The sequence below is a fragment of the Cherax quadricarinatus genome, chromosome 45 (assembly GCF_038502225.1).
Source record: "Cherax quadricarinatus isolate ZL_2023a chromosome 45, ASM3850222v1, whole genome shotgun sequence".
Classification (NCBI taxonomy): Eukaryota; Metazoa; Arthropoda; class Malacostraca; order Decapoda; family Parastacidae; genus Cherax; species Cherax quadricarinatus.
This window is the reverse complement of record NC_091336.1, coordinates 1,373,876-1,398,875: the sequence shown is the minus strand read 5'-3', so window position 1 is coordinate 1,398,875 and position 25,000 is coordinate 1,373,876. Positions and strand designations below refer to the sequence as shown.

At 42.7% G+C, this 25,000-nt stretch overlaps 1 protein-coding gene across 1 annotated transcript in view; it reads right to left on the bottom strand.

The window, feature by feature from the left end:
* r (carbamoyl-phosphate synthetase 2, aspartate transcarbamylase, and dihydroorotase rudimentary) overlaps positions 1–25,000 on the bottom strand; it is a 1,183,622-nt gene that overhangs the window by 742,715 nt on the left and 415,907 nt on the right. Inside the window, exons 4-6 of the mRNA XM_070094236.1 lie at positions 11,959–12,117; positions 11,732–11,837; positions 11,214–11,388 (exon numbers count right to left, since the gene is read on the bottom strand). Coding sequence (XP_069950337.1) covers positions 11,214–11,388; positions 11,732–11,837; positions 11,959–12,117 — 440 coding nt within the window. The remainder of the gene's footprint in view (positions 1–11,213; positions 11,389–11,731; positions 11,838–11,958; positions 12,118–25,000) is intronic.

The following is a 25,000-nucleotide window of genomic DNA, read 5'->3' as shown; positions in this document are numbered from 1 at the left end:
CACACCTTCACACACACACCTTCACACACACACCTTCACACACACACCTTCACACACACACCTTCACACACACACCTTCACACACACACCTTCACACACACACCTTCACACACACACCTTCACACACACACCTTCACACACACACCTTCACACACACACCTTCACACACACACCTTCACACACACACCTTCACACACACACCTTCACACACACACCTTCACACACACACCTTCACACACACACCTTCACACACACACCTTCACACACACACCTTCACACACACACCTTCACACACACACCTTCACACACACACCTTCACACACACACCTTCACACACACACCTTCACACACACACCTTCACACACACACCTTCACACACACACCTTCACACACACACCTTCACACACACACCTTCACACACACACCTTCACACACACACCTTCACACACACACCTTCACACACACACCTTCACACACACACCTTCACACACACACCTTCACACACACACCTTCACACACACACCTTCACACACACACCTTCACACACACACCTTCACACACACACACACACACACACACACACACACACACACACGAGGTGGAAAAAGACAGGATGTTCCAGAGATGGGACACAGACACAAGAGGTCACAATTGGAAGTTGAAGACTCAGATGAATCAAAGGGATGTTAGGAAGTTTTTCTTCAGTCATAGAGTAGTCAGGCCGTGGAATAGCCTAGAAGGTGATGTGGTGGAGGCAGGAACCATACATAGTTTTAAGGCGAGGTATGATAGTGCTCATGGGGCAGGGAGAGAGAGGACCTAGTAGCAATCAGCGAAGAGGCGGGGCCAGGAGCTGTGACTCGACCCCTGCAACCACAAATAGGTGAGTACAAATAGGTGAGTACACACACACACACACACACACACACAACCTTCACACACACACACTCGGACTCAAAACCCGCAACCTCAATTAGGTGAGTACACACACACACCTTCACAAAAACACACACACACCTTCACACACACACCTTCACACACACCTTCACACACACCTTCACACACACACCTTCACACACACACCTTCACACACACACCTTCACACACACACCTTCACACACACACCTTCACACACACACCTTCACACACACACCTTCACACACACACCTTCACACACACACCTTCACACACACACCTTCACACACACCTTCACACACACCTTCACACACACACACACACACACACCTTCACACACACACACACACACACACACCTTCACACACACACACACACACAACCTTCACACACACACCTTCACACACACACCTACACACACACACACACACACAACCTTCACACACATACACACACATACACACCTTCACACACACACACACACACACCTTCTCACACACACACACCTTCTCACACACACACACACCTTCTCACACACACACACACACACCTTCTCTCACACACACACACACACCTTCTCACACACACACACCTACACACACACCTACACACACACACACACACACACACCTTCACACACACACACACACACCTTCACACACACACCTTCACACACACACACACACACACCTTCACACACACACACACACACACCTTCACACACACACACACACACACACACACACACACACACACACACACACACACCTTCACACACACACACACACCTTCACACACACACACACACCTTCACACACACACACACACACACAACCTTCACACACAGACACACACACACCTTCACACACACACACACGCACACACACACACCTACACACACACACACACACACCTTCACACACACACACACACCTTCACACACACACACACACACACACACACACACCTTCACACACACACACACACCTTCACACACACACACACACACCTTCACACACACACACACACACACCTTCACACACCTTCACACACCTTCACACACCTTCACACACCTTCACACACACACACACACACACACACACACCTACACACACACACCTTCACACACACACACACACCTTCACACACACACACACACACACACACACACACACCTTCACACACACACACACACACACACACACACACACACCTTCACACACACACCTTCACACACACACCTTCACACACACACACACACCTTCACACACACACACACACCTTCACACACACACCTTCACACACACACACACACACACCTTCACACACACACACACCTTCACACACACACACACACACACACACACCTTCACACACACACACACACACACACACCTTCACACACACACACACACCTTCACACACACACACACACACACACACACACCTACACACACACCTTCACACACACACACACACACCCACACACACACCTTCACACACACACACACCTTCACACACACACACACCTTCACACACACACCTTCACACACACACACACACACACACACCTTCACACACACACACACACACCTTCACACACACACACACACACACACACACACACACACACACACACACACACACACCTTCACACACACACACACACACACACCTTCACACACACACACACACACACACACACACACACACACCTTCACACACACACCTTCACACACACACACACACACACCTTCACACACACACACACCTTCACACACACACACACACACACACACCTTCACACACACACACACACACACACACACACACACCTTCACACACACACACACACACACACACACAACCTTCACACACACACACCTCCACACACACACACCTTCACACACACACACACACACACACACACACCTTCACACACACACACACCTTCACACACACACACACCTTCACACACACACACACATTCACACACACACACACCTTCACACACACACACACCTTCACACACACACACATTCACACACACACACATTCACACACACACACATTCACACACACACACATTCACACACACACATTCACACACACACACACATTCGCACATACACCTTCACACACCTTCACACACCTTCACACACAACCTTCACACACACACACACCTTCACACACACACACACACACACACACACACACACACACACACACACACACACACACACACACACACACACACCTACACACACCTTCACACACACACACACACATCAATCAGATAACTGCTGCAGCATACGGGCGCCTGGCAAACCTACGGATAGCGTTCCGATACCTCAGTAAGGATTCGTTTAAGACTCTGTACACCATCTACGTCAGGCCCATACTGGAGTATGCAGCACCAGTTTGGAATCCACACCTAGTCAAGCACGTCAAGAAATTAGAGAAAGTGCAAAGGTTTGCAACAAGACTAGTCCCAGAGCTACGGGGATTGTCCTATGAAGAAAGGTTGAGGGAAATCGGCCTGACGACACTGGAGGCCAGGAGGGTCAGGGGAGACATGATAACGACATATAAAATACTGCGCGGAATAGACGAGGTGGACAAAGACGGGATGTTCCAGAGATGGGACACAGACACAAGAGGTCACAATTGGAAGTTGAAGACTCAGATGAATCAAAGGGATGTTAGGAAGTATTTCTTCAGTCATAGAGTAGTCAGGCCATGGAATAGCCTAGAAAGTGATGTGGTGGAGGCAGGAACCATACATAGTTTTAAGGCGAGGTATGATAGAGCTCATGGGGCAGGGAGAGAGGACCTAGTAGCAATCAGCGAAGAGGCGGGGCCAGGAGCTGTGACTCGACCCCTGCAACCACAAATAGGTGAGTACAAATAGGCGAGTACACACCTTCACACACACACACCTTCACACACACACACCTTCACACACACACACCTTCACACACACACACCTTCACACACACACACCTTCACACACACACACCTTCACACACACACACCTTCACACACACACACCTTCACACACACACACCTTCACACACACACACCTTCACACACACACACCTTCACACACACACACCTTCACACACACACACCTTCACACACACACACCTTCACACACACACACCTTCACACACACACACCTTCACACACACACACCTTCACACACACACACCTTCACACACACACACCTTCACACACACACACCTTCACACACACACACCTTCACACACACACACCTTCACACACACACACCTTCACACACACACACCTTCACACACACACACCTTCACACACACACACCTTCACACACACACACCTTCACACACACACACCTTCACACACACACACCTTCACACACACACACCTTCACACACACACACCTTCACACACACACACCTTCACACACACACACCTTCACACACACACACCTTCACACACACACACCTTCACACACACACACCTTCACACACACACACCTTCACACACACACACCTTCACACACACACACCTTCACACACACACACCTTCACACACACACACCTTCACACACACACACCTTCACACACACACACCTTCACACACACACACCTTCACACACACACACCTTCACACACACACACCTTCACACACACACACCTTCACACACACACACCTTCACACACACACACCTTCACACACACACACCTTCACACACACACACCTTCACACACACACACCTTCACACACACACACCTTCACACACACACACCTTCACACACACACACCTTCACACACACACACCTTCACACACACACACCTTCACACACACACACCTTCACACACACACACCTTCACACACACACACCTTCACACACACACACCTTCACACACACACACCTTCACACACACACACCTTCACACACACACACCTTCACACACACACACAACCTACACACACACCTTCACACACACACACACCTACACACACACACACACACACACCTTCACACACACACACACACACACACACCTTCACACACACACACACCTTCACACACACACACACCTTCACACACACACACACCTTCACACACACACACACCTTCACACACACACACACACCTTCACACACACACACACCTTCACACACACACACACCTTCACACACACACACACCTTCACACACACACACACCTTCACACACACACACACCTTCACACACACACACACCTTCACACACACACACACCTTCACACACACACACACCTTCACACACACACACACCTTCACACACACACACCTTCACACACACACACCTTCACACACACACACCTTCACACACACACACCTTCACACACACACACCTTCACACACACACACCTTCACACACACACACCTTCACACACACACACCTTCACACACACACCTACACACACACACCTTCACACACACACCTTCACACACACACACCTTCACACACACACACCTTCACACACACACACCTTCACACACACACACCTTCACACACACACACCTTCACACACACACACCTTCACACACACACACCTTCACACACACACACCTTCACACACACACACCTTCACACACACACACCTTCACACACACACACCTTCACACACACACACACCTTACACACACACCTTCACACACACACACCATCACACACACACACACCTTCACACACACACACACCTTCACACACACACACCTTCACACACACACACCTTCACACACACACCTTCACACACACACCTTCACACACACACCTTCACACACACACCTTCACACACACACCTTCACACACACACACACAACCTACACACACACCTTCACACACACACACACCTACACACACACACACACACACCTTCACACACACACACACACACACACACACACACCTTCACACACACACACCTTCACACACACACACACCTTCACACACACACACACCTTCACACACACACACACCTTCACACACACACACACCTTCACACACACACACCTTCACACACACACACCTTCACACACACACACCTTCACACACACACACCTTCACACACACACACCTTCACACACACACACCTTCACACACACACACCTTCACACACACACACCTTCACACACACACACCTTCACACACACACACACCTTCACACACACACACACCTTCACACACACACACCTTCACACACACACACACCTTCACACACACACACACACACACCTTCACACACACACACACACACCTTCACACACACACACACCTTCACACACACACACACCTTCACACACACACACACCTTCACACACACACACACCTTCACACACACACACACACACACCTTCACACACACACACACACCTTCACACACACACACACACCTTCACACACACACACACACACCTTCACACACACACACACACCTTCACACACACACACACCTTCACACACACACACACACACCTTCACACACACACACACACCTTCACACACACACACACACCTTCACACACACACACACACCTTCACACACACACACACACACCTTCACACACACACACACCTTCACACACACACACACACACACACACACACACACACACACACACACACACACACACACACACACACACACAACCTTCACACACACACAACCTTCACACACACAACCTTCACACACACACACACACACACACACACACCTTCACACACACACACACTACACACACACACACCTTCACACACACACACCTTCACACACACACACCTTCACACACACACACCTTCACACACACACACACACACACACACACACACACACACACACACACACACACACACACACACACACACACACACACCTTCACACACACACACACACCTTCACACACACACACACACACACACACACACACACACACACACACACACACACACACACACACACACACACACACACACACACAACCTTCACACACACACAACCTTCACACACACACAACCTTCACACACACACACACACACACACACACACACACCTTCACACACACACACACAGACACACACACCTTCACACACACACACACACACACACACACACCTTCACACACACACACACACACACCTTCACACACACACACACACACACCTTCACACACACACACACACACCTTCACACACACACACACACCTTCACACACACACACCTTCACACACACACACACACACACACACACCTTCACACACACACACACACACACACACACACACACACACACACACACACACAACCTTCACACACACACACACACACACACACACACACACACACACACACACACACACACCACACACACACACACACACACACACACACACACACACACACCTTCACACACAAGGAAAGCCGAGAAGGGAAAATGACAGGCCACTGAGCCCAAGTACATTAGCCAGTGAAACTGAAGAAAGGAAAGCTGCAGTGCAGGAAACCAAATCAAATGAGGGGATACACAGGGATACGCAGTGGGAGAATGAAAGGGTCTTTGTGTATGGGCTCCAGGAAGTTGAAGGGGAAACATATGAAGCAAGAAAACAAGGGGAAAAAAAGCAATTGAAAGCATCATGAAAGCAATAGGAGAAGACGACATGACCCAGCTGGAAAATTTTCGGAGAATAGGGGGGTTTGTAAAAAAAAAGAACCCGGCCAGTGAAAGTGGCCTTCAAGGCAGAAGCGACTCGGACCAGGATCCTGCAGGAGAAAGCACGATTAAGGGACATGCCGGCATACAGGAAGGTGTATCTCGACCGCGACAGAACACAAGAAGAAAGGCAGAAACACAGATGGTACAAAGGCGAAAGGAGGAAAGAGAGGGGATGGAGAAGACAGACAGGAGATCCCAGACCCAGGAAGAAGATCAAATACAGCCTCCCTCACAACTTCCTATAGAAGCCTCCCAACCAGGTCAACCCCAGTGCAACCAAACACACTAAATCAAAACACCCATGCCACATCCAATGCCCCCACCCACTACATTACAAACTCCACCCCCACAGCAACAACCCATAGTTCCTTAGCAGGTCTCCCACTTCCCCAACCCCAATATACCTCCCAGACCACAGTCTTAGAAAAGAAGTTGAAGGTGTGGTATACAAATGCAGATGGAATAACAAACAAGTATGAGGAGTGGCACGAAAGAATCAAAGAGACATCCCCAGACATAATAGCATTCACAGAAACAAAACTCACCAGAATAATAAGAGATTCAATCTTTCCATCCGGATACCAAATCCTCAGGAAAGACAGAGGGAGGAGAGGGGGAGGAGGAGTTGCACTGCTCATTAAAAACCAGTGGGATTTTGAGAAAATGGAAGGAATGGATGGCATGGGCGAAAGGGACTACTTAGTAGGAACAATCCAGTCCGAGAGCCATAAGGTGGTAATTGCAGTAATGTACAATCCGCCACAGAACTGCAGGAGGCCAAGAGAAGAATACAACGAGAGCAAAAGAGCAATGGTCGACACACTAGCCGAGGTGGCCAGAAGAGCTCACATTGGGGAAGCAAAGTTACTAGTTATGGGTGATTTCAATCACAAGGAAATTGACTGGGAAAACCTAGAGCCACATGGGGTCCAGAAACATGGAAAGCCAAGATGATGGATGTGGTACTGGAAAACCTAATGCATCAACATGTTAGAGACACTACCAGAGAGGAAGGTGAGGATGATTCAGCAAGACTGGACCTTGCATTCGCCTTGAGTAGATTGGACATTGAACGATATCATGTACGGAAGGCCCCTAGGAGCTAGTCATCATGTGGTTCTGTGCTTTGACTACATAGTTGAGCTACAAGTGGAGAGAGTAGCAGGAATAGGATGGGAAAAACCAAACTAAAAAAGGCGGGACTACACAGGCATGAGGAACTTCCTGCAAGACATTTAGTGGGAGATAGAACTGGCAGGAAAACCAGTAAAAGAAATGGACTATGTGACAACAAAATGCAAGGAGGCAGATGAAAGGTTTGTTCCCAAGGGAAACAGAAATAATGGGAAGACCAGAACGAGTCCTTGCTTCACCCATAGGTGTAGGGAGGCAAAAACTAGGTGTACTAGAAAATGGAGAAGGTACAGAAGACAAAGGACCCAGGAAAATAAAGAGATCACATGAAGAGCCAGACTCAAATGTGCACAGATAAGAAGGGAGGCTCAGCGACAATCCGAAAATGACATAGCATCGAAAGTCAAGTCTGACTCGAAGTTGTTGTATAGCCACATCTGAAGGAAAACAACAGTCAAGGACCAGGTAATCAGACTGAGGAAGGATCACGGGGAGTTCACAAGAAATGACCAAGAGGTATGTGAGGAGCTCAACAAGAGGTTTAAAGAAGTATTTACAGTGGAAACCAGTAGGACTCCAGGAAATCAGAACAGGGAGGTACACCAACAAGTGCTGGATGAGGTACACTTAACTGAGGAAGAGGTGAAGGTGGTATGTGAACTTGATACCTCAAAGGTGGTGGGACCAGATATCTCTCCATGGGTCCTTAAAGAGGGAGTAAAGATGCTGTGTGTGCCACTATCAAAGATCTTCAACACCTCCATTGAAACTGGGCAACCCCCTGAGGTATGGAAGATGGAATATGTAGTCCCAATTTTTAAAAAGGAGACAGACACGAGGCATTAAACTATAGACCTGTGTCACTAATGTGTATTATGCAAAGTCATGGAGAAGATCATCAGGAGGAGAGTGGTGGAGCACCTGGAAAGAAAACTGTATAATTGACAACCAGCAGTTTCAGGAAAGGAAAATCCTATGTCACAAACCTACTGGACTTTTATGACAAGGTGACAGACATAAGACGAGAGAAAGAGGGGTGGATAGACTACATTTTTCTTGGACTGCAAGATGGCCTTCAACACAGTTCCTCACAAGAGGATACTGCAAAAGCTAGAGGATCAGGCACACATAACAGGACAGGCACTGCAATGGATCAGAGAATACCTGACAGGGAGGCAACAATGAGTCATGGTACGCGACGAGGTGTCAGAGTGGGCGCCTGTGACAAGCGGGGTTCCACAGGGGTCAGTCCTAGGACCTGTGCTGTTTTTGGTATATATGAATGACATAATGGAAAGGATAGACTCAGAAGTGTCCTTGTTTGCAGATGATGTGAAGTTAATGAGGAGAATCATATCAGACGAGTATCAGGCAGGACTACGAAGAGACCTGGACAAGCTACAAGCCTGGGCCAGCAACTGGCTCCTTAAATTTAACCCTGCCAAATGCAAAGTCACGAAGCTTGTGGAAGGGCAAAGAAGACCGAAGACAATATAGTCTAGGTGGCCAAAGACTGCAAACCTCACTCAAGGAAAAAGATCTTGGGGTGAGTATAATACCGAGCACATCTCCTGAGGTGCACATCAATCAGATAACTGCTGCAGCGTACGGGTGTCTGGCAAACCTAAGGATAGCATTTCAATACCTCAGTAATGAATCGTTCAAGACACTATACATCATATACGTCAGGCCCATACTGGAGCAAGCAGCACCATTTTGGAATCCACACCTGGTCAAGCACATCAAGAAATTAGAGAAATTGCAAAGCTAAGGGGATTGTCCTACGAAGAAAGATTAAGGAAAATTGGCCTGACGATACTGGAGGACAGGAGGGTCAGGGGAAACATGATAACTTATAAAATACTGCGCGGAATAGACAAGGGGGACAAAGACAGGATGCTCCAGAGATGGGACACAGACACAAGGGGTCACAATTGGAAGTTGAAGACTCAGACGAGTCAAAGGGATGTTAAGAAGTATTTCTTCAGTCAGAGTTGTCAGGCAAAAGATGTAGTGGAGGCGAGAACCATACACAGTTTTAAGACGAGGTTTGATAAAGCTCATGGAGCAGGGACAGAGGACCCAGTAGCAATCATTGAAGGGGCAGGGCCAGGAGCTATGAATCAACCCCTACAACCACAAATAGGTGAATACAAATAGGTGAGTACACACACACCTTCACACACACTTTCACACACACACTTTCAGAAAATTTGTTCTCTAAAAAAACATCAGATGCATTACTATATTTATGTAAGAAATTATTATTAAAGTTAATCAAAATGCAGAGAAGAAAAACTTACTCAAAAATATTTTTTACTTTTCATTTCATTACATGGAAAAACTATAGAGTGAAGCAAGCTTTAAAAAGTTCTAGTTCAAAAATAAGATTAAGGTTTACAATAAAGTTCATTATTCACCTGGTCCATTACTGAGGAAAAGTCCATCATACTGGATTGGGTCTAAGGGATGGTCCCAGGGTACGACAGTGACACGAGCCTTACGCTTTATTAAGCATCGCAGTTGATTGTACTTCAGACCACAGTCCACTACCGTTATACGGACATCACCTTCTGGGTTATAAACTCGAGGTTCCTAGACAGGTACACATAGGTCATTTACCACATTTCCTGTTTAAATGCACATTAGAAAATTTTATCTAAACATTTTTCACAAATCCTTTTGAGAGACAAGAATACAATAAAGTTTAGCCATTTCATTTGATTATAACTTTCCTTGCTATATGTCTACCTTACAAAGCAACTTCAAGTTAGTGAAACTTAAGGAGGCTAAGCAATATATCAATAATCTTATATAAATGCTTGGTAACCAGATTAGAACATGAGACATACTGATGGGCTTGAGTTTATGAGACAAGCAACATATACTACATTATCATATCAGTTTAATGTTGTGGATAGGTGTGTTATCCACTCACCTTGATGGAAACTCTGTTGACAAGATTAATAATATTTGGGTCCATCATTGGAGGATCTTCACCTTTAACAACAATCTTGCCCAGCAGTGACCCATGCTCACGGATCCTAACAAAGAATGTCTTATCAGTTGTCCATCTTAAAAAAATATTATATTTTACATTATGAAAGAATCATATAGTAAAAATTATGTGAAATACACTTGGTATTAAAATTTTAACTTTTTTACTTTTTGGTGAGAGTGCGAGTATCAATGCCACATATTCCTGGGACACCCTCCGCCAGGAGCCACTCATGAAGGGTGTTGACTGAGGCCCAGTGGGATGGCTCAGGGCACACCTCACCCACCACCAGTCCTCCTGCCCAGATCTTGCTGCTCTCCATCCACCTGCAAATGAAAAAAGTCTTACTACTGTGCATCCTATATTTCCCTACAATAAATTCTAATATTAATCCTGACCTGAAACACTTTCTTGATAGTTGCAACAGGACCCCATAGACATAATACTAGGCACAAAAGTCTATGACATGCCCCTTGTCCGGCTAAATCTCTAAAAATTCAATGCACATAAAAGGGCCAAAAATCTGGAACTCTTTCGGAAATCTCCAGTACCTCTGTCTCAGCCAGCATCTTCAAAACTACTGTTAAAACACACCTCTCCCTAACATATCCCAGCACCAGCTAAATATGAAATAGCTACATATCCATATTCACAATGTCACAAAAATATGTAAACAATGTGTGTGGAACCTCAGTTTTTGAACCTTATTCATTCCAGATGTCAATTCGACAACCAAAATTGATGACAACCAAAGCAATTTTTCCCATAATGAATATTGTAAATAGAATTAATCTGTTCCAGACCCCAAATGACAATATAATAATATATAAATAATGTACTAACTTTTACATAAAACAATGTATAAAATTATACATCACAAGGAAACTGTAAAAATAAATACTAAATGAAAATTTAGCTGAAATACTGTACAGTAAATTAAAATTTAACAGCCCCTTACCTGTCAGAGGAAACTAAAAACCCATCCATCGAGGTTTGTTTCTGGCACCCTTTTAACACCTGTCTAAACTGAGACATTACATCGTCACTGTACACGTTAGACACACAGATGGCCACTGCTTTGTTTGGACCCATGATGGCTTATCTCGCAATAAAAAGAAAAATGCACCAAACTGCAAAATAATAAAAAAGTTCACAAGATGCACAACAAAAGCTCAAGAGATATTCACAGCATGCAAGTTAGTGGCTATAATGACTTGTAACCGTGTTCTCAACTCATTGTCCGGTACGCATACTGTGAGCACGTGACCTGAGCCACTTTATCCCATTCTGTACATGCAAAAACCTGTCCATCAACAACCAAAAGAATGTACAGTACAAAAACCAGGGCATTTTTTCTTGAACACCTCATTTGAAAACTTATTTATTCGACAAGTAATGTAATCGACAACCAAGGTTCCATTGTAATCTTATTCTTAACCCTTAACCATTTGACTGTTTCAGTCGTATATATGTATGTCTTACGAGCCACCATGTTTGACGAATATATACTCATATATTCTAGCGGCTTCAAATCAAGCAGGAGAAAGCTGGTAGGCCCACATGTGAGAGAATGGATCTGTGTGGTCAGTGTGCACAATATAAAAAAAAAAAAAAAACTGCAGCACGCAGTTCACATTGAGAAAAAAAAATTCGGCCGTTTTTTTTAATTAATATGCCGAATTTGTGGTCTATTTTTGTATAGTATTTATGTTTGAATTCTCGTTTTCTTGGTCTCATTTGATAGAATGGAAAACATATTATAGAAATAGAGGTGATTTTGATTGGTTTTACTATGAAAAGAACCTTGAAATGGAGCTCAAAATACGGGAAATGTTTGATTTTTGCCGATGTTCAAAAGTAAACAAATGTCATTTTCCAATAAATGTCCTACTAGCCATTCTAATATGCAGTCATGAATGGGTTGACATTATTTATACAAATATTACAATATTGCAGTAGTCTGCATAACAGTAAATCTTCTATTTTTTGTTAGAATAAAAATTCAAAATAGAAAGCAAGAGTAATATCAAAGGGGTCTGAAGACGTGACTGATGAACAAAGAAAATGTTATTTAAGAGCCAGGAATGTCTGCATTGTTCATTCTGAACCCTATTTTGAAATTGTCATTTTTTTTTAATTTTCATGAAATTGACCAAATTGCAAATTTCTGACCACGTTATTGGGTAGTCAAAATCGGTAAATGGGAAGTTTCTTGTGCTCAATTGATAGAAAAAATGTATTTCTAAAGAAATAGCTATAAGTTTGGTCAACTAGAACAATGGAATTAGCCGAAAATAGGGCTCAAAGTGGGCAAAATTGCCGATTCCTAAATATCACTGAGGTTGCTAACTTCATGAGAGCGTAATTCCATCAGTTTTCCATCAAATTTCATTCTTTTGGTTTCATTACAATTGGGAAAAGATTCTCTATCATTTCATTAGAATTTGGGGGGGGGGGATTTTGCGACGCTAGGAGACACCTCAGGATTTGGGGTTGCGACAGTCAAGGGGTTAAACTGTCCAAACGTAGATCTACGTTTGCGAACGTAGCACTCCAAACATAGATCTACTTTTTTTTTACATAAGAAACAATGTAAAATTGGACGTAGATCTACATTCAGAGCGCTACACGTGCAAACGTAGATCTACGTTTGGACAGTTTAAGGGTTAATATGTACATATCCATATTCTCAATGTTACTAAAATATGCATACATAATAACCTTATTCTTAATATCTGTAATCCTCCAACCTTTAAAACATTTATTGTAACTCCTTTATGTCAATATTTACTATTTAGTTTTTTGTATCCATTATAATTCTTAAATTTATAATCACTTAAGAGATTGTATATGTAAAACCATTAGTCATTGCCTTATTAAACTTAATTTAGTCTTAAGTTTGCCCAAAATGCTCTGCTTATTAACCCCTTCAGGGTCCAAGGCCAAAATCTTAAGTGGTGCTCCAGTGTTTACCTGGAGTTTACCTGGAGAGAGTTTCGGGGGTCAACGCCCCCGCGGCCCGATCTGTGACCAGGCCTCCTGGTGGATCAGCGCCTGATCAACCAGGCTGTTGCTGCTGGCTGCACGCAAACCAACGTACGAGCCACAGCCCGGCTGATCAGGAACTGACTTTAGGTGTCCAAGAAATTTTGGAGAAAAAAAAAAAAAAAAAAAAAAAATTATTTTTTCTTTCAGAATTAAAGAGTATATTTTTGTGAAGGTAATAAGACAAAAAAAAAAAGTTTTTTCTGATCAGTACTTACAGAGATACAGCGGTGGGAAGTTGACCCAAAATGACCGGGTGGCGGCAACATCAGTGACTTCCACAAAATCCCATTTTTTTATGTTTTTTATACTTTTTTCTATTTTTTTTCTTTTTCTAATAACATTTGTGGCCTGTGAGACCAGTATAATGTATATTGTATAACTGTACACTCATTGTATTCAACACAATAACTGCACTAATTTGTTTATCATTATATTGCTTACAAAACTTGTTTACAAGTTTATTGTAAACAAAATGATGAAAATATTAGTGCAGTTGTGTTGAATACAATGGTACCATATGGTACAATGGTGCCATATGGTACAATATGGTACAATGGCACATGATACAATGGTACCATATGATACAATGGTACCACATGGTAGAATGGCACCATTTGGTACAATGGTACCATATAGTACCATATGGTACAATGGTGCCATAGGGTGCAATGGTACCATATGGTACAATAGCATCATATGATACAATGGTACCACATGGTAGAAAGGCACCATTTGGTACAATGGTACCATATGGTGCAATGGTACCTTATGGTACCATATGGTGTAATGGTACCATATGGTACCATATGATGCAACGGTACCATATGGTACATTGTACCATACAGTACAATGATACCATATGGTTCATTGTACCATATGGTACTGTTGTATTCAACACACTAATATTTTCATTATTATTTTGGTTACAATAGTTGTTTACAACAAAAATATGCAAAAATGTTGTATATTAGTAATGTTCTATTATATATTTACAAGTGTACAGGAACTTTACGTGTTTCTTGAGGTGGATGACAAAGCACTTTGTCTCTGAAACTGTGGAGTCAGTAGCTAGCTTGCGTCGCCACTCAGTCTTGGCTGGTGTCTCATGCCACCAACACCTATTGACCATATGGTACACGGTATATGTTACGGGGTACCATATGGTACATTGTACTATATGGTAAAGGGTACCATGCAGTACAGGATAACATGGTGCAGGGTACCATATGGTACAGGGTACCATATGGTACAGATACAGGGATAACTACAGAAATAAGTCACCCTGACTTTTTTGCGTTATCCTAGGATTTTATACATATGCTATGTATGATAATGTATGTAATTGTATTTCTGTACACCTGAATAAACTTACTCAAGTGCATGTGGCATCATAAGTAAGTTTATTTAGTTATACACAAATAAAGTTATAGAATATCATACTTAGCAGCATATGTTTGGAGAACCTAGGATAACCCAAAAAAGTCAGACAGATTTATTTCCATTAGGGTCCCTGTACCCTGTACCATATGGTACAATGTACTATATGGTACAATGTACTATATGTACATTGTACCATATGGTACCATTGTACCATATACCATTGTACCATGATACCATTGTATGACATGGCACCATTGTACCATATGGCACAATGGTACCATATGGTTCAAAACCATAGAATTCGTCTTCAGCTCCACTTCCATCAGTCTTAGAACTGTAAGCTGTGAAGAGGAGAGTCAGAATTCGCCCGGAGAGTGAGTGGGGAGTGAGAGGTTCCTTGCTGCCAGGCACTATGAACAAAGCTACTTTCCGGCGTTCCCACAATGCCATGTGGGCGTCCAGATTTTTTCTATGGTGTGCACACTGACCACCCAGACCCATTCTCTTAGATGTAGGCCTACCATCCTTCTCGTGCTAAATTTGACGGCGCTAGAATTTTGGTGTAGATCTACGGTTTGGACCCTGAACGTAAAGCCATAGATCTACGGGACGGACCCTGAAAGGGTTAAGGGGCTTTCAGCATGCACACCTGAATGTCATTAACCTCTGTACAAACATTTTATCATGCTGAAATAATGTATATATACAATGTACCCCAAGCAACACTCCTTACCTTATACTATTCTTTAATATATCCCTACCTCACCTATAGTATTTGGGGGATCAACCACAGCCAACTACCTTAAACTTTTAATAGCCCAACAAAAAGCTTACGTGCAGATGATTGCCAACTCCTGTGCTAGACAACACACCCCACCACTTATCAAAAGCCTGAACTTACTAAATATACGAGCAATACACTCTTATTGTGCCTACTACATATACAGAACATTAAACTCCAATATAAACCCTCCACTTAAACAATCTCCTTGATAGCTTAAACAGAATGCACATTCACAATACAAGGCATAAGGCATTCTTTGACATTTCTTGTGTCAGTCTCGCACTATGCAAAAATGCAATGCACATAAAGGGTCCGAAGATTTGGAACTCGCTACCTGAACTGGTAATGGATCCCCTGACTACTTTTTAATTTAGGAATTTCCTTGAAAATTCTCTCCTCTCAATACTATCCTAACCAACCATTAACCCTTTCAGGGTCTGTGCCGTAGATCTACGGCTTTACGTTCAGGGTCCAAACCGTAGATCTACGCCAAAATTCTAGCGGTGTCAAATTTAGCGTGAAAACGCTGGTAGGCCTACATGTGAGAGAACGGGTCTGCATGGTGTGTGCGCTACGTAAACAAAAATTCTAGGCGCCCGCAAAGCATTGTATTAGATCAATTGTGATAGACAAATAAGCTGTAGTGTTGATATTAGCATAATAATAAAGCATATTCTCCTGCTTCATGAGACTGAGTTCATGACAACCGACAGTGGCTTCAAAGCCACCTTATCTTTAATGGATAATGTACTGTGTAGGTGCTTTACATAATGAGAAGCACTTCTTTTATTCATTGGAACCATGACTAGGGCTAAAAGTAAGCAGGTTAAAACAATAAATGGAGAAAGAAATTGGAATGACTTATGCAGCAAATAGCACCACCAAACAGTACCAGCAGGTTGGTGTGGCGACCCTGGAAATTTGAAATTATGCTAGCCAAAATTAGTGCCGAATAACTGAAGGAACCGAATAACTGATTGCCGGATTTGTGATGGCAGACCTGTATTTGATTCCCCATAATTTAATCCTACCCCTCTCCCAAATACCCTAGCATTTACTTTTTACAACTCCATCTATAAATATGTTAACCAACCATGGTGACATTACACATCCCTGTCTAAGACCTACTTTTACTGGGAAGTAATCTCCCTCTCTCCTACACACCCTAACCTGAGCCTCACTATTCTCATAACTCTTTAGAGCATTTAGTAACTTACTACTTGCATAATAATAAAAAAATAATAAGTTTATTTCAGCATGATACAGTGTCTGTACAAAGGAGAATGACATTTGGGTGTATATGCCAAAAGTCCCTATATGTATACGCAGAGCATTATAATAAGTGGAAGGAATGGTATAAAAATAAAATAATTTATTTTCACATGTAGTTTTTACAATATTGGATGACAGTATACACATGGAGGGTCTCTGGTTCGGTAGAGCATTCCAGGTAATCTGCTGGCCCCATGTTTCACGGACAAGTATGTTACTGCAACAATGATGAACAATATCCGAACAATGTTTACATAATCTGAGGTCTGTTACAGACCCCACTATTGCCCCAAATCCCTATTTACTTTAGTCCCATTGACAACCCTAGTGCAGAGTAACATCTGTTACCATGACCTTACATTCTTGTCAATATTATTATTATTATACAGTGGACCCTTGACCAACGCTAGCATCGTCTAACGATAAAATCGCCTAACGATGCGTTTCTGCGTAAAAACATTGGCTCGACCAACGGTGAAAAACTCTGGTAACAACATTCGTCCCAAACTTATCCGTCTGTCCATCCAGGCCAAGCACGGCCTTCAGCTAGAGTGTCATTGTTTACAAGCCACTGCGGTCAGTTCCACGTGTACCTGTGATACATTCAGTATTATTCCAGTGTTTTTAGTGTTTGTAACTGCTAAATAAGCCACCAAGGGCCACAAGAAAGTTCGTACTGTCAACCCTGTGGTAAAAAGGGTGAGAATTACAACTGAACTGAAGAAAGAGATAATCACAAAGTACGAGAGTGGAGTACATGCCTCCGAGCTGGCAAGGTTGTATGTATAACAAACCCCAATCAATCATCGCTACTATCTTGGCCAACAAAGGCAATCAAGGAAGCTGTTGTTGCGAAAGGTGCAAGTATATTTTCGAAACAGATCACAAATACTCGAAAATGCTGAGAGACTGTTGTTGTTGCGGATAAATGAAAAACAAATATAAGGAGATAGTATTTCTCAGTCAATAATACGTGAAAAGGCAAGGCAGTTGCATGACTATTTAATTAAAAAAAATGCCTGCAACTAGTGGTGATGTTAGTGAATTTAAGGCCAGCAAAGGTTGGTTTCAGAGATTTAATAGTCTTAGTGGCATATACAGTGTGATAAGGCATGGTGAGGCTGACAGTTCAGACAAAACAGCAGTTGAAAAATACGTGCAGGAATTCCAGGGGTAATACACAAATAACCAGCACATACAAGAGAGGAGCTTATGACGACATTTTCGTCTGACTTGGACCATTTACAAAGTCACACTAACAAAAAGGAGAGCAGGATGGGTATATATAGGCAGGAGGTGGTAGTAGTAGCAGTAGTAGTAGTGGTGGTGGTAGTAGTGGAGGGAAGGAAGTAGGAGGGGCCAGTCAAATACTAAGAAAGAGGAGCACTGCAAGGGAGCTAGGTGCCCACAGAGGGTAAGAGCAAGAACATCGAGGGGGGGGGGAAATAAATAAATAAATAAATAAAGAAAGAAAGAAACAAACAACTACACAGGGCAGAAGAATGACAACCCAAAGGACTAACACTCTTCGCACTAATCTCGTTCATACCTCTCCTCCCTCTACAGATGCTCCTGGTGTCTATTTCTTGCTCCTCCTGTCCTCTTCAGTAACTTGGAGAAACTGGTCGATCTCTTTCTGACAAACTTAGGGAGCACAAAAATAGTGTTAGTCTTGCCGACACTAACAATGCTCTTTTCTGTCACGTCAGAGATCACAGCCATCCTATTGACTGGTCTTCTGCTAAAACCGTCTTCCTTACGTCCAACTTTAACAGTCGCCATCTGGTTGAATCCTCCCAAATACACAATTTTCCTTGTATGAATCTTAGTCCTGGCTTTGTCTCTGTAGATGCCTTTCTCTCCCACTACATTGTAAAATGCTCCAAACTTCAGAACACTCGTGACCTAACCTGATTCCTCCTCTTTTCTTCTTCTCCCTCTTCCCTCTTTCCCTTTTTCTCCTTTGAGTTGTCTTCTGCCCTGTGTAGTTGTTCCTTTCTTTCTTTAATTATTTGTTTCACCCCCCCTCGATGTTCTTGCTCTTACCCTCTGTGGGCACCTAGCTCCCTTGCAGTACTCCTCTTTCTTAGTATTTGACTGGCCCCTCCTACTCTTACTACCTCCCCATTACTACTTCCTTCCCTCCACTACTACCACTACTACTACTACTACTACCACCACCACCTCCTGCCTATACATACCCATCCTGCTCTCCTTTCTGTTAGTGTGACTTTGTAAATGGTCCAAGTCGAACCGAAATGTCGTCGTAAGCTCCTCTCTTCTATGTGCGGGTTATTTGTGTCTTGGCTAACCCTCCGGGGTTAAAAATCCGAACGAAATCTTATCTTATCTTATCTTGTTCCAGTCACGGTATTGTGCCTTTTTTTGTTATTCCAAGGGTACATAGAAGCTGAAGGATTGAAACCCCAACAAGTGTTTAATTGTGATGAAACAGGCCTGTTTTGGAAGAAAATGACAAACAGGACCTACATTACACAGGAGGAAAAAGCACTGCCACAGGACACAAACCTATGAAAGACAGGGTAACTCATGTTTTGTAGTAATGCTAGTAGGGATTGCAAAGTGAAGCCTCTACTCATGTATCACTCAAACTCCCAGCGTTTTCAAGAAAAACAATGACATCAACGCTAATTTGTGTGTCATGTGGAAGGCAAACAGTAAGTCATTGGTCACTAGGGACATTTTCTATGATTGGTTCTATCATGTGTTTTGCACCACTGAAAAATTACCTACTGGAAAATAAATTGGACCTCAAGTGCCTCCTGGTATTAGACAATGCTCCTGCTCATCCTTCAGACTTGCAAGAGCGAATTGCGGGGGAGTTGAGCTTCATAAAAGTGAAGTTCTTGCCTCCTAATACCACTCCTCTCCTCCAGTCCATCGACCAGCAGGTCATTTCAAATTTCAAAAAACTGTACACCAAAGCATTGTTTCAAAAGTGCTTTGAATTGACCTGACACTCAACTGACCATAAGTGTGTTTTGGAAAGATCACTTTAGTATCCTCAGTTGCATGAACCTTATAGGTAAGGCTTGGGAGGGAGGACTAACAGGACCTTGAACTCTGCTTGGAGGAAATTGTGGCCAGAATGTGTACAAGAGGGATTTTGAAGGGTTTGGAGCTAACCCCGAGGAACCTATGCCAGTTGTGGAATCTACTGTGTCACTGGGGAAGTCCATGGGGGTTGGATGTTAGTGGGGAGGATGTGGAAGAGTTGGTGGAAGATGACAATGAAGAACTAACCAATGATGAGCTGCAAGAGCATCTGCAACAGCAAGAGACCACAACTGAGGAAACTGCTTTAGAGGAGGGGAGAGAGAGATGGAGGAAGTTGCTTTCTTCAATGATTAAGGAAATTTGTGCAAAGTGGATTGATGTGCAAACCTTTTTGGATGAAAATCACCCTGACACAGCTATTGCAAGCCATGCTGGTGACTTTTACAATGACAATGTTGTGGCCCATTTTAGGAAAAATCTTAAAGGAATGCCAGGTACAGAGCTCTATGGACAGATTTTTGGGGCAATAGAAGTCCAGTGACTGTTAAGTTGTTCCCAGTGGCATTAAAAAAAAGAAGGGAAGTAACCCCGGAAAAGGACTTAGCACCTAAAGTCCTTATGGAAGAGGATTCCACTTCTAAACAATAATACCATCTCCTCTCCTCCCATCTGATCACTCACCAATCAATCTTCAATAAAGGTAAGTGTCATTTATTCTTCATGTAGTATTTACTGTGCATGTATCCTTGTTTTTCTGTGTAGGAAAATGTATATTTCATGTGAAAAAAAAAATTTAATACTTTTGGGTGTCTCGAACGGATTAATTAGATTTCCATTATTTATGGGAAAAATTAATTTGGCTAAGGACAAGCTCTCTGGAACGGATTAATATCGTTGGTCTAGGGTCCACTGTATAAGTAAAATATATCTAAGTAGTAAGTTGGTAGACAGCAACCACCCAGCGAAATACTACCTGTAATTGATTTACATGATGGTAGGATTGCTAGTGTCCTTTTTTCTGTCTCATAAACATGCAAGATTTCAGGTATGTCTTGCTACTTCTACTTACATTTAGGTCACACTACACATACAGTAGGGCCCCGCTTTACGGCGTTCCGCTAATACGGCTCCCCCCACCTGACTTTCTAATATGGTCACCGCGCCCCACCCGGTTTGTTAACATTTTCTGTGAGATCCGTAAGCACTAAGTCTCTCCATTATGTCTGGAAACTCCAGAATTTTAAGTGTTTTTAAAAGTTATTTCATATTTTATATATACTCTGATAATTATACATATGTATACCTGTACTTAAATAAACTTACATACTGTGCTGGCATGCAGGTACACATTAAAATCAGCAAGTGTCTTATGTCTCCAGACGTCATATTAGTAATGATAATAATAATCATCGAGTCTCATCAAATGTCATATGTATTATGTTGATATACATATTTTCATTAATCCATCTATGATATTTTTTCAAAATTGTATAATAAACACGATGCATAACATATAAAGATGATAAATACACCCCACAGTAGAATAAATAAACATAAATATGAGATGTGGTAGCAGACGACTTGCACAAGTGATGCCATATTAGAAATAATAATAATAATAATAATAATAATAATAATAATAATAATAATAATAATAATAATAATAATAATAAATATTTCTACAAGTACACATACAAGATATACAAGCCTAGCTAACACCAATGACATACTACTATACAGAAATACCCTTATGTAGAGGATTTTGGGCAAATTAAGTCAATTTTATCCCTAGGATGCAACCCACACCAGTTGACTAACACCCAGGTATCTATTTTACTGATTGGTGAACATGGACAGCAGGTGTCTTATGGAAACACATCCTGAAGATTCTACCAGTACCAGGGATAGAAGTTAAGTACAATAAGAAAGGTAGCCAATGACAAAGGGTCAGTTACAAAAGAATAGCTTATTATTTCAAACAGATTCAATGATATTCAGTTTTGTGCAGTAACTGAATAGAGATGGTGAAGATACAGCAAGTTACGAAGTTACAATAGAAATAAAATGGGACAAAATGTGTTATCAATTATATATGGGAGTTGAAGGAAGACTGGAAGAGGAACAGTGATAAATGGATGAAACTGTTTTGACATAATGTATTGCTGTCTCAGTTACATTAAGGAGATCAAGTGCTTTTTAACAAAAGCTCTTAATTCATTGGCAGATAGGTGGGTCTTTTGATGCATCAGCAAGGAGCTTCAGATCTTGGGACCTTTTATGCACATTGAGATTTTACTCCATTGTAATAAATCCTATGCAATTTTTCCTTGACAGCTGCAACAGAACTCACAGACACAACACAAGATGCAAAAATCTCTTCAACATCCCCAGAGTCTGACAACCTGTGTAAAAATGCAGTGAGCATAAAAGGCCCTAAAATCTGGAAGTCTTTGCTATTATTAAAAAGCATATCTTAATGTAATCCAGTAAGCAATTCACTAGTCAAACAATATTTATCCTCAATGATGTATGCCCTCTTCCACCTTTCCTTTAACTCCCATATATAATTGATTAGCAAAGTACACGTACATACTCGTTTACCGATGCCTCAGACTTACGATGGGCTCTCGGACCAGTATTCATGCCTAAATAATGTATATTAGAGCTGATTTCCTCTATTCTGTTTAATTCGACAGACAGTACACTACTGTATAAACATTTAAAAATGTACCAGAAATGTTATAAATGGCACAAAGATGACATTAAAACAATATCAAAGATGGTTAACACAAACTCGCTACTACTATAATATGCTCCACACTTAGCGACAAATTCGTTAAACAATGTGATCTTAGGAATGGAACTCCGTCATTAAGTGAGGAGAAGCTGTATTTGGGAGTTGACTTGCCAGCAGATGGGTTTATGAAGGCTGAGGTAAACCATAGAACTGATGAAGGAAAAAAGGTGAGTGGTGTGTTGAGGTATCTGTGGAAACAAAGAAGGGAATGTACAAGAGTATAGAGGTACCAACACTCTTATACTAGTGTGAAGTATGGGTTGTAAATGCTGCAGTGAGGAGGAGGCTGGAGGCAGTGGAGATGTCATGTCTAAGGGCAATGTGTGGTGTAAATATGCAGATATACCTTTGTGAAAATTAGGAGGAGGTGTGGAGTTACTAAAAGTATTAGTCAGAGGGCTGAAGAGGGGCTGTTGAAGTGGTTTGGTCATTTAGAGAGAATGGAACAAAGTAGAATGACTTGGAGAGCGTATAGATCTGTTGGAGAAGGAAGGCAGGGTAGGGGGGTCATCCCCAAAAAGGTTAGAGGGAGGGGGTAAAGGAGGCTTTGTGGGCAAGGGGCTTGGACTTCCAGCAAGCGTTTGTGAGTGTGTTAGATAGGAGTGAATGGAGTTGAATGGTTTTTGGGACCTGATGAGGTATTGAAGTGTGAGCAGGGTAATATTTTGTGAAGGGATTCAGGGAAATCGGTTAGCCGAACTAGAGTTCTGGAAATGGGAAGTACAATGCCTGCACTTTAAAGGAGGGGTTTAGGATACTGGCAATTTGAAGGGACATTTAAACTGTCATATCTGAGCACCTCTGCAAAGACAGTGATTATGTACAAGTGATGGTGAAAGTGTTCAATGATGAAAGTTTTTTCTTTCTTTTTGGGTTCTTTTTTTGGGTCACCCTGCCTTTGTGGGAAACA